At 35.8% G+C, this 13,032-nt stretch overlaps 1 protein-coding gene across 1 annotated transcript in view; it reads left to right on the top strand.

The window, feature by feature from the left end:
• Positions 1–13,032, top strand: part of HMCN1 (hemicentin 1) — a gene marked incomplete at its 3' end in the record, with an annotated part of 531,222 nt that overhangs the window by 449,424 nt on the left and 68,766 nt on the right. Inside the window, exons 87-89 of the mRNA XM_079726768.1 lie at positions 3,936–4,205; positions 4,779–4,949; positions 5,083–5,253. Coding sequence (XP_079582894.1) covers positions 3,936–4,205; positions 4,779–4,949; positions 5,083–5,253 — 612 coding nt within the window. The remainder of the gene's footprint in view (positions 1–3,935; positions 4,206–4,778; positions 4,950–5,082; positions 5,254–13,032) is intronic.

The raw sequence follows: 13,032 nt of genomic DNA, 5'->3' as shown, positions 1-13,032 counted from the left end.
AGCTTTATTGAGGTATAATTGACAAATAAAACTACGTATATTTAAAAGACGCAGACGTAGAGAATGGACTTGAGGACACGGGGAGGGGGAAGGGTAAGCTGGGACGGAGAGAGTGGCATGGACTTATTATATACACTACCAAATGTAAAATAGACAGCTAGTGGGAAGCAGCCATATAGCACAGGGAGATCAGCTCGGTGCTTTGTGACCACCTAGAGGGGTGGGATAGGGAGGGTGGAAGAGAGGAAGACGCAAGAGGGAGGAGATATGGGGATGTATGTATATGTATAGCTGATTCACTTTGTGATACAGCAGAAACTAACACCATTGTAAAGCAATTATACTCCAACCAATAATGATGTTAAAAGAAAAAAACTACGTATATTTAAAGTGTACAGTGTGATGATTTGATATACATGTACATTATAAAATGATTATCACAATCAAGTTAATTAACACATTTGTCACCTCACACAGTCATTGTTTTTGGTCTGTTTTTTGTGGATTTTTTGGTGAGAATATTTAAGATCCATTCACTTAGCAAATTTCAAGTATTTCGGTATGGTACTACTAACTGTAGTCACCATGCTGTATATTAGATCCTCAGAATTTATTTGTCTTATAATCAAAAGTTTGTATGTTTTGACCAGTATCTCCCCATATCCCCCACCCTTCAGCCCCTATTCTCTGTTTCTGAGTTTGACTTTTTTTTTTTTTTTTTTTAAGATTCCACATGTAAGTGATTTACCACACATGATTTGTCTCTTTTTTGTCTGGCTTATTTCATTTAACCTAGTGCTGTCCAGGTCCATCCATGTTGTCACAAATGGCAGGATTCCCTTCTTTTTATGGCTGAATAATATTTGTGTGTGTGTGTGTGTATGTTTGTGTGTGTGTACAAAATAGAATAGAATATATTATATATACATATATATAATATATATATACCATATTTTCTTTATCCATTCATCCATTGAGAGACACTCAGATTGTTTGTATGTCTTGCTAAGACAATGTTTTATTAAAATACATATCTACCAAATGATAACTTTGTGGGATGTCATTAGGAAAAAAGTAGAGTGCCATGATTGAATAAGTCTGAGAAAAAAATAGATTAAACCAGGTTTATTCATTTATTAAATATATAAAGAGCACATACTATATGCCAAGCCCTGCTCAGGTGCACCAATTTCTTTACTGCAGATATTTCCAGAAATGTTAATATGCAGATGTGAGTTAGTTATAACTCAACAAGAGGAAAATATAATATTCTACATTTCCCCAAAAAAATGTTATTTCCATGAAACCTTCCTCACCCCTTTGTTGGGTGAGTGTAGGTAGGTCATCTCATGATTAATCTCTCCTGGAAGAGTGTTCCACTGACAGTTTAAGAAAAGCTGCATTAGATTAGATTAGCTTATCTACCTACTGACAATAAATTCATTGTAATAAATGAAGGATATTAAAAAGCCAAAAATATAATTTGTTTAAAATTAAGATTAAAGCACCAGAAGGAATGTCTTCATTTAGATAAAATGCTCATATTTAACTGATCATTATGTGACTGATAGAATTAATTCAACTTTGAAAGATGTACATATGGAATTTTATTGTTGAATTAATTTATAGCCTTATATGCAGTTGGAAATTCAAATGTGTAATCTAAATTAAGATTCTAAGTTATATTTAACACTTTCTTTGACCATAATAATATGAACAGACAAGCTCATTTATTCATTATGTTGTTATTTAGTGTTGCGTGATTAGTCTGAGGCATTTACTTTATTCAGCAACAGTTTATTGAATACGTAAGGTAATCTGAACACTGGGAGAGAAGGAAAAGCACCAGCCCTGAAAGTTCCTAGAGTGATGTTAATGTAAACATCAAGTAAGAAGGCAATTGTATAGGATGATGTGGGCATATATATGAAAAATACATTAATAACAGTCACTGAGGGATTCAAACCTCATATGAAATAATTACTTTTGTAAAAGACAACATGTCAGTGGTACCTTTACATAAAATACTAGCATAGTAATATCACAATAAAACACATTTTGCTTCTATTTTTGTTTTATGTTCCATCATTGCAGATACATTTCCTGGTCTATAATGTGCAGCCACTGCCTTGAATTATATGATTGCATTAACTCTCACTGAGCAAATCATTCCACCATTCAATTCAGTCTCACTAAAACACCACTGTCATCCCGACATACTCTATCAAGAACAAGCACAATCCCCTTTGCTTACCTATTTAAACATAAACCCTTCTGATTTTCTTATAAGATTTTAACCAAATGTTTAAAACCTGCATGCTACTGCTCTCCTGGGTGAATCATCCTTTCAAAACTAAACCCATCTCTATGCTATTTCCTTCTCTCCAGGGAGCCTCCTTTCTGCTATATGTAATCTTACTCATTTTTAAAAATCCAGTCCAAGCTTCTTCTCCATGAAGTCTTTCATATTCTATCCTGACACTGTAGACCAGTACAAAGATAAACATTCTGTCAGCAGCTTTTTGCAGTTCCTTTTACATCCTTTCCGACAACTTCATTTGAACAGCTGTCATCCAGTATAGATACTGTTAACCTCTTCCTCCTTCTTGAAACTCCCTTTGGTTGCCAGGATACCATTTTCTCCTGAGTTTCTTCAAGGAAGAAATGCAATTACAGGCTCATTTTCTGTCCATTTCTTAAATAATGATGTTGTAATAGTTTATGTCTTTGGATCTCTTCCTCTGATTTTAGACTCACTTCTGAAGCAATCTTATCCACTCATGAAAGACTCACAAATCTATATTTCTAGCCCATATCTCTATTCTGAGCTCTGGATATGAATATCCAACTGTGGTCTAGACATCTCCATTTGAATGTCCTATAGATATCTCAAGCTCAGCAGTTCTAAATGGATGCAAATTATCATTCCTTACTCCCTCCCAACAAATCTGTTCTTTCTCCTATGTTCTACTGGATTGCCCAAAGATATACTATATTGCCCACATCAAAACCCTGTAGTCATCAATTCCTCCCTTTATGCCATACCATTCAATGGCTAAGTTCTATCACTTCCACCTTCTTAATAATTCTTGAATATTTTCCTTTTCCTCTTCATTTCCAGTGACATGCTTTTGTATGATCCATTGAGTCACTATTGTTTATGCTCCCAGATTACCACACATTTACCTATTGTATACTAAATTCTATCCTACCTATTCTATTACCAAATTCTACAGGTATATTATAGCACAGCTCAATAATGGATTATTTGTCTGTCTTATAAGTGGACTGTTAACTCCTTGAGACTAGAAATTATATCTGTGCCCCCAGCATCTAGCACAATGCCTTGCAAAAAGTAGGTTCTTAATATATGTTTATTAAAGAATGATGACCACTGGTGAAAGAATAAGTTGATAATGACTCCCTACCTCAAAAATAATGTAAGGGAAAGAATTGAATGTTCACCATGTAAGACACAGACAAAAGCAATGATAATAACAGCAACAGTACTATTAATATTGTGTGCTTGCCTTGTTAACAATAACAATAGTACTAATAATATTGTGTGCTTGCCTTGTTGAAGAGCTGTGCTTACATCATCTTAGTCGAGTCAAACAAGATCCTGTGAACTAGGGACCATTTTTAAGGACACAATGATTCAAAAAGGTAGTAAAGAGCAGAGACAAAATTTGAATCCAGAAAAGCATGACTGCAGAGCCCATGCTCTAGGCTAGACTGCTTGGGGATTTTTAATTTTTGCCATTTACTAAATAAAACATTCTATCAATAGCCACTACAACCTTAATAGTTGAGAAGCTACAGTATATTAAAAAATCAGCCTAACTTTTTTCAAAATAATGTTACTATATAATATGGCTTAAAATGTTAATATAATTCCACAAAAGCTAAGAAATACTATGTGCTTTTTTCCATAGGTCCTCCCGTTATCACTCTTGAGCCAATAGAAACTATTATTAATGCTGGTGGCAAAGTCATCTTGAATTGTCAGGCAACTGGAGAGCCTCATCCAACCATTACATGGTCCCGTCAAGGGCACTCTATCCCCTGGGATGAGCGAATTAATGTGTTGTCCAACAACTCATTATATATCACCGCCGCTCAGAAAGAAGATACATCCGAATATGAATGTGTTGCTCGAAACTTGATGGGTTCTGTCCTTGTCAGAGTGCCAGTCATAGTCCAGGGTGAGTGTGATTCGTTCACCCTGGGATATTCATGTTAAACAGCACCTGGAGTGATCCAAATCATAAAAATCATTAAGCATCTTAGTTCAAGTCTCCTCTACCTTTAAGATACTTCTAGATTATAGGGCTAGGACAAAAATCACATCACAAACTGAAAGGACTGAAACAATACAGATGAGAGGTGCAGAATACCAAGTTAATAATTCAAAATCCCGAACTGAATTTTGTATTCAAAACTAGGTTAAATTTATTCTCAAAAATCAATGCATATTTTTGCTTTAAAGAATGACTTATTTCCAAAAGGTAAATAGCATATAAATTTCTTGGTCACTGACTCTTTCAGCAGCCATGTCCAGATGAGTCAGGACTGGAGCTGGGAAGAAACTCTAGTTAGCAGTTTGAAGTTCTTCTCTCATGCTTAGGTTTTAATTTTACAGTAAAGAAGAGGTTCCATAAACAATCTCTCAGCCTTCATAGATTCAGCACCATACCCAGTGCATATCTTAAATGAAATCTGACTTATAATTTTTTTACTTACAAAAACAGAGACCAAGTACAATGTTTTACTTGCAGTTCATGGTGGCTTTTCCCAGTGGTCAACCTGGAGATCCTGCAGTGTCACCTGTGGAAAAGGCATCCAAAAGAGGAGTCGTGTGTGCAACAACCCCTCTCCAGCCAATGGTGGGAAGCCTTGCCAGGGATTGGATTCAGAAATGCGGAATTGTCAACATAAGCTGTGTCCAGGTAAACCTCTTTATTCACCGGACAAGCACGTGTTCAGTAGATACTCATTTCTGTTCCCTAACTATGGCTTGTCTCACTATTAGTTCTTTCAACTGAAATATATCTAATGGTGTAATGTGTCACCTTTGGATAGTGGATGGTAACTGGTCAGAGTGGAGCCCTTGGGAAGAATGCACAAGGAGCTGTGGACATGGCAACCGAACCAGGACCAGAACTTGCAATAATCCATCAGCTCAGCATGATGGGCAGCCATGTGAAGGGAATGCTGTGGAAATAATCATGTGCAACATTAGACCTTGCCCAGGTGAGAATCCACCAATAAGCAAAACTTGCATCTTTCTAACTCCTACAAAGGAGTTATAATTACCTTTTCTTCTTATTGTGAAGAGATGTTATGGCCTCAACCCTTGAACATATTCATTTTCTGTGTTCTTAGTCCTGTCTCATGGATGAACTTGTGAAGGTATGACATTAATCAGTGTTACGTCAAATACCTGGTATAACTGAACATGATAAAAGGCTCTAAACTGTGGTGTATTTTTAATCATGTAGATTTAATCAAATTAATGGAATTTTAGAGATAATGAGGACCTTAGATAACAGCTAATCCAGTCATTCGTTTTCACATGAAATAAGTGAAGCCTAGAGAGATTAAAGACCTGCCCAGAAACACACAGCTGGTGAGGAGTAAAATAATATTAGCTACCATTCACTAAATATGTGTCATGTCCTAGGAACCATGCTCAGTACTTTATCTACATGTTGTTTTTGACTTTGTGAAACAACACTACAACATAGGTATTTTAGAGTTCTAGGTATCTTCACTGTAAGAACCTTTGCTGCAGGCAGTTTTGCTGCACAACTAAGCAGACCATAAGACAATTTTGCTGTAAAAGATAAAATAATAAAGATAAAACAAAAGAGGGACATTTAAAAGGATATAATTAAGATGAAAAATTAAAAACAATTTTTAAAACATTTTGTCATGAAAAATGAAAATACAGAAAGTATTTGAATACATTTAAAATGTGTGTAAATTCATGTTATAGTTGTATTGGGGTATGTCTTAGAAAACGATGATACTTCGTTTATCATTAAGGATTCAGGATCTTATGTTGGACATAAATTCTTTTTGATATACAAAAAATCTGCTGTAAGTCTTTTCAGATATCCCTGAACGTAAAATGAACAGACGAGGGATGCTGCTATTTCTTATCAATATATGTAACATACATAACTGGTCATACATATCTGGACTACATTTAAATGTTCCATCACATTCTCAGTCCTTATATTTCACCAAATCATCTAAGCCAGATTCTGTCCCCAATACCAAAATTCTGGCTACATGATGTTCTCCACTATCAAGTAGCAAAAATTTTCACCATTTTCAAGAAACTTACCGGGAAGCATGTAACCGTTTCATTTTGCGGCGATAAGAGGAGCTTGATTCTTTTGCCTCCAACTTCTAATATTGTGTGATAGATTTTATAAAGACAGCTTAGAGAGCAATCTGTAGTATCTGAATTAGTTAAAGAATCGATAATTAATGCTCTTGAAGACCATTATGAATTACTAGCCGCCCCTTTTGTATTTGCCATAGCTTGGTAAACTTTTGCTTTTGACAGGTGAGAGGGATGATTGTGCTCACCAAAGGATTTGCAAACTGATATATTATCATTTTAGTATAGTGTGCAATCTGGCTTTACACTCTCTTATTTCACATTTCCAGTAAGTTTTCTTATCACCGTATTTTCTATCAAGTCATTATACATAGTTGTTATCATCCACTGTTTTTTTTTTTGTTTTTTTTTTTTGCTGTACACGGGCCTCTCCCATTGCAGAGCACAGGCTCCGGACGCACAGGCTCCGCGGCCATGGCTCGCGGGCCCAGCCGCTCCACGGCATGTGGGATCTTCCGGGATCGGGGCACGAACCCGTGTCCCCTGCATCGGCAGGCGGACTCTCAACCACTGCGCCACCAGGGAAGCCCTCATCCACTGTTTTAAGACCCTCACATCTGCTCGTCACTGTAGTGACCATTATGAGGCCTAAGATGTATATAATATAAAAATGGGAGCACTGAGTCAATGGAGAAATGAAACCACTGTCAACTAGTTGAAACCAAACTGTCGAACCTGTCGATCACTGTTTTATCTTTCACAGCAAAATTGCCTTACAGCCAATTAGTTGGTGGCAAAACTGGGGCAAATATTCTTACAGTGAATATACTGGGTGTGCTATATTAGGGCTCTTTCAGGTTAAAGTGACAGAAATCAAACTTAAATACTAAGCTTACATAGAAAATTCTACTTTCAGGTATGATTGAATCCAGGGATTTGGCTAATGTTTTTACTAGCATGTTTTCCCTAGCGTGTTTTCCATCTCTCATCTCTGCTTTCCTTTCTTTGACTTTATTCTCCATTAAGCTCTTTCCATGTGGTGGGAAATATGACTTCCGGCTGCTGGCTCACAGCGGCCTTATAATCTAAGGCCTCAGAGGAAGAAAGTGCCTCTCTCTCTCTCTCATAATTTGTATCAGCCTCTGAGAAAGAACCCTCTTTGATTTTGTTTGGGTCCCGGGCTCACCTCTGAACTCAGGTAGTCCAGGAGAAGGATACTGCTCTGAGAACCAGCTTGGGCTACTTGCCCACCTTGTATCAAGAGGGGCAGGGTTTCTTGTTTGACAGCCTGAAAGAAATCATATGGAATAGAAGAGTGGCTATTCATTCATTAATTCATTCTTTTAATCATTCATTCATCCAACAGATACTTATTGAGCACCATTCTAACTGCTGTAATTAGAATATCATTCAGATATTGATAAGCATACAGGACAAACTCAAAGAGTTGAAGTGATAGAGCATAACTGGGAGAGCCACCTTAGCTGAGATGATCTAAAAAAGGGATATTGACAAACAAAAATGAGATAGTTACCCTCTGCATTGGATATTGCATTCTATTGTACAGAAAAGGAAACTAAGATTCAGAAAATATATGATAATTAATTCACTGAGGTTACATACCTAATAAAAAGTGAATTAAGGATTTGAACCCAGGTCTGTCTGATTCCCAAGCCAATTTGTTTAGATCCTGGGTATCTTGATTTGCAGTTCAGAACTTCTATTACATTACAAAAATTAATTAACTGTTATGAAATCTTAAAATAAACCAAAAGCCAAGTTTTTTTATCTTGAAAAATTAGAAATCTAATTATGATAGAATAATATATCAAAGCAAAAAGAACCAGAAATACTGGATTAGAGCAACCTTTGTACAGTTTGTCAGCTATGATGTCTAATGTCTACATAATGAAAAGCTAAATGATATTAATAAGTGTCATAAAACAAAAGTCAGGATATTTTTTCTCTTCATGTTGAGTAACTATTGGCTTACTGCTGTTTTGCTCACTCTTCTATTGGCTTACTGTTCTTCAGACTTTCTTTGGTTATCTCCCAGCCTCTATATTGATTGAATTTAGCTGTTATTTTGGCATATTGTCAGTGGTGTTCTGGATCTTGCCACTGAGAGCACGTATCTCTTCCCACTGAGAGTTTAGTGACAGCATATTTGTAGGTAGATATTGACCATAGTGGGAGTGTTTTGCACCACAAAAATTGCAGATGCTATAAATCAGAGTTCCCCTCCCTACTCCCAGAGAGCTGGTTGTTAAACATTTGTCAGTATGCCACTGCAAAATGGGCAAATAGCCAAAGATAGTCTTTTTCATCCAGGGGGTATGTCAGCATCTTAGGGACTGAAGAGATTTTCTTTTTATACATTGTTGGATTCAACTTGCTAATATTTTGTTGAGAATTTTTACATCTATGTTCATGAGAGATATTGGCCTGTAGTTTCCTTTTCTTATAATGTCTTTGTCTGGTTTTGGTATTAGGGTAATCCTGGTCTCATAGAATGAGTTAGGAAGTAGTCCCTCTGCTTCTATCCTCTGAAAGAAAGGTAGAGAATTGGTATAATTTTTTCCACAAACATTTGGTAAAATTCAGCAGTGAACCCATCTGGCACTGGTGTTTTCTGTTTTGGAAGGTTTTTAATTATTGGTTCAATTTAATAGATGCCCCCTCTTTTATTTCTGATATTAATAATTTGTGTTCTCTCTCTTTTTCTTGGCTGGCCTGGCTAGAGGCTTATTGATTTTATGATCTTTTCAAAGAACCAGCTTTGGGTTTCATTGATTTTTATCTATTGATTTCCTACTTTCATTTTCACTGATTTCTGCTCTAATTGTTACTATTTCTTTTCATCTTACTTTGGATTTAATTTGCTCTTCTTTTTTAGTTTCCTAACATAGAAATGTAGGTAATTTATTTTGATCTTCTTTTCTAATATATGAATTCAATGCTATGAACTTCCCTCTAAGCATTACTTTTGCTGCATCCCACAAATTTGATAACTTATGTTTTCATTTTCATTTAATTCAAAATATTTTTAATATCTCTTGAGACTTCTTCTTTGACCTAGGTAGTATTTAGTAGTGTGTTGTTTAGTCTCCACATATTTGGGGATTTTGCAGCTATCTTTCTGTTATTGATTTCTAGCTTGATTCCATTGTTATCTGAGAGCAGACATTATATGATTTCTATTCTTTTAAATTTGTTAAAGTGTATTTTATGGCTTAGAATGTGTTCTACCTTGGTGAATGCTCCATGTGAGCCTGAGAAGAATGTTTATTCTGCTGTTGTTGGATGAAATAGTATATAGATGTCAACTACATCCAGTTGATTGACGTTGTTCTTTTTTTTTTTTTTTTTTTTTTTTTTGCGGTACGCGGGCTTCTCACTGTTGTGGCCTCTCCCGCCGCGGCGCACAGGCTCCGGACGCGCAGGCTCAGCGGCCATGGCCCACGGGCGCAGCCGCTCCGCGGCATGTGGGATCCTCCCAGACTGGGGCACGAACCCGTGTCCCCTGCACCGGCAGGTGGACTCTCAACCACTTGCGCCACCAGGGAAGCCCGATGTTGTTCTTGAGTTCAATCATTTCCTTACTGATTTTCTGCCTGCTGGATCTGTCCATTTCTGATAGAGGAGTATTGGAGTCTCTATTATTGTGGATTCATCCATTTCTCTTTGCAGTTCTGTTAGTTTTTCCCTCACATGGTTTAATGAGATTTTCTTTTAGTAAACATTTGTGCTTAATCAAACTTATAGAAAAGTTGCAAGAATAGTACAAGGAACTTCTGTATACCCCTACCCAGATTCACCTATTGTGTATATTTCCTAAAACAAGAACATTCTCTTTTATAAACAGTTATCAAAATCAAGAAATTTAACATTCATACAATACTAATTAAGTCTTATTACCTAATCCACAGTTCACATTCAAATTTTATTAGTTGTCCCAGTCATATATGCTTCATAACTCTTTTTCCCACTGTAAGATCTAGTCCAGGATCACACTTGTGTTTAAGCATCAAGTCTCTTTAGTCCCTTTCAACTGGAATAATTCCTTAGTCACTTTTTACCTTTTATGGCCTTGCTATTTTTTACGTATACAGGCTAATCATTTTCTAAAACAGTATCCATTTAGATGTGTCTGATATTTCTTCATGATTAGATTCAGGTTTTGCATTTTGGCAGAACCATCACAGAAATAGTTTTGTGTCCTTCTCAGTGCATCATATGAGATAGCTCATGATGTCAGAATTTGTCCCAAGCTGGTGATGTTAACTTTGTTCACTTGTTTAAAGTGGTGTCTTCCACTGTGTAGTTACTATTTTTACCTTTGTAACTATTAAGTATTTTGCAGGGAAACTTTAAGACTTCATACACATCTTGTTTCTTATCAATCTTTTATCTACTAGTTTTAGCATCTACTTATGATTTATTTTTGTTTTAAATCAGTTATTGCTATGATCTTACAAAACATTTATAACTCCATCATATCTTCTACATCTATTATTGGCTTTTTTTTTTTTAATTGCATTTTTTTTTTTTTTTTTTTTTGGCTCTTTGGCCATGCTGTGCACCATGTGGGATCATAGTTCCCAATCAGGGATTGAACCCACACCCTCTGCATTGGAAGCACAGAATCTTAACCACTGGAACGCCAGGGAAGTCCCCTACTGGCTTTCTATTGTAAGAAAGAATTTTCTTTCTCTTTCTCCTTTTTTTTCAGTTATATCACTAAGAACTCAAATACCATTTCATTCAGTGGTTTATAATGCACTACTGTCTTCATTTATTGTGATGCACAAATTGTCCTAGATTTGGTTAGTGGAGATCCCTTAAGAGATCCTAGCTTCAGTGTCCTCTTGATATGTCCCCATCATTTCATGAACGCTTCGACTTTGTGGTACAAATTGATATTTTAGGCCTATCTTGTCCTCCCACAGTTAGAAGATATTTCTAAACTGACAATCCTCACTCTAAAAAAGATGGGTATCTTCTGGGGTAGGCCATCCTGCTGCCATTTGAGTCAATCATAAAAAATATATTGTTACAGATTACTTAAAGAATGAGCTTTTTTTTAAGTGTTATTCTGAAAATCGTTGAGAACTTTGAGTGAAGAATAGCAGTACTAGCTCAGAGCTCACACTCATGTAATACTGTGTGTCTTATACTGCTCAAGGACTTTTCATCTATCAACTCATTATTCCTCATGCCCATCCTAATTAAGGTAGGTTCTTTGCTTATCCACATATGGCAGATGGTGAAACTAGGCGCACAGAAGCCAAGTAACTTGTCAAGGATCATACAGCTAGTAAGGGCAGAGTGGTTATTCAGGCCCAGGGCATCTGCTCCAGAATCCCTGCTCATAAGCACCGTGCTCTCCTACCTTTCCGGAATCAGAACTGCAATATAGTATAACAACCAACTCATCTATTATATTTTACTTTTTTTTTCAATGTACTAATTCATCCATAGCTGTTTTCTTTTGTATTATATTATTTAGATACCATGATGTTTTATGCCTTCTCTGGTTTATATTGTCTTTCCTCTTTTTACTTGCTATTGTTCCACTCACATCAAAGAAACATTTCAACTCTACCACATTTTATGCCATGAAATTTAATTTGGGTTAGGGTTTTCTGTATTGATTTTAAAAAATTAAAAGGATCTTAAGCTGGAAACCTCTATTCATATATAATAGAAACTACACAGATAATAAATGAATAAATGTCACCTAATTGTAGTCCTCCAAAAAATGCATGTATCATAAGTCTTTATATTGTAAGAGATAAAGACTTTTGTTAACCAACAGCCTTGAAAATAGAACATATTAAAATAATTGGAATGGCAGAATTTTGAAATCCCAGAGTCCGTATATAAGAACCATGAACATCAGTAATCTGAATTAATAAAGAAGTAGTCTTGAGTAATACTTGCCATTTAATTAAAGGCTTTCTTCTTTCCTTTTATGTTTAGTCAAATAATTTTTAGTGCAGATTCTTGTCAGCTGAAATAAATTTTTGTGACTGTGTCTAAAAAGTATAAGAATATGTAGTCAATTCAACTAGAAAAGTTAATTAAAAGAAAATTCAAGATGTGTTTTAAAATATTTTCTAAACAAAGCAACCAAATGATAATTCCATTCCTTGTTTTTCAACTTATTCTTATAGATTGTGTTAAGAGACTATTTAGACAAGACCCTATGGCCCTATGGTTCATATCTTGGTTAAACTGAGTGACCACAACAACAAACTTTTTGAGCCCTACATCTAGAAAATACCCCTCAACAAAACTATGACCTGATACTGACTTATACATAAGAGAAACCATAATGTTGATTCTCAGCCCCTGCACCTGGTAGGAAACATAATGTTGTTCCAGTCTTGTGGTCAGATGGTGTAATGTGTTAGTTACCAAAAGGAAGGCCTTAATATCATTCCTTGGAAACTACTGGTCAATTTTTACTGTTGTTTAGGAAGCAGGTGAGTGTGTTATTTAGAACTCTTAATTCATGAATATTATGTAATGGGGAAAATTTTTCAAAGAGTTACAACTGTGCAAATCATCATGTTGTTGAAAAGTCCGAGTACATTTTAAATGTGAAGCTGAATCAGGCTTAAAGATGTGGCCTTGCAGTCTGGGGTCCAAGTTATCATTATGGAGACATTTGTATT

The sequence above is a fragment of the Hyperoodon ampullatus genome, assembly GCF_949752795.1.
Source record: "Hyperoodon ampullatus genome assembly, chromosome: 2".
In the NCBI taxonomy this organism is placed as follows: domain Eukaryota; kingdom Metazoa; phylum Chordata; class Mammalia; order Artiodactyla; family Ziphiidae; genus Hyperoodon; species Hyperoodon ampullatus.
Note: the sequence above shows the minus strand (reverse complement) of the source record. Positions and strands in the feature narration are given on the sequence as shown.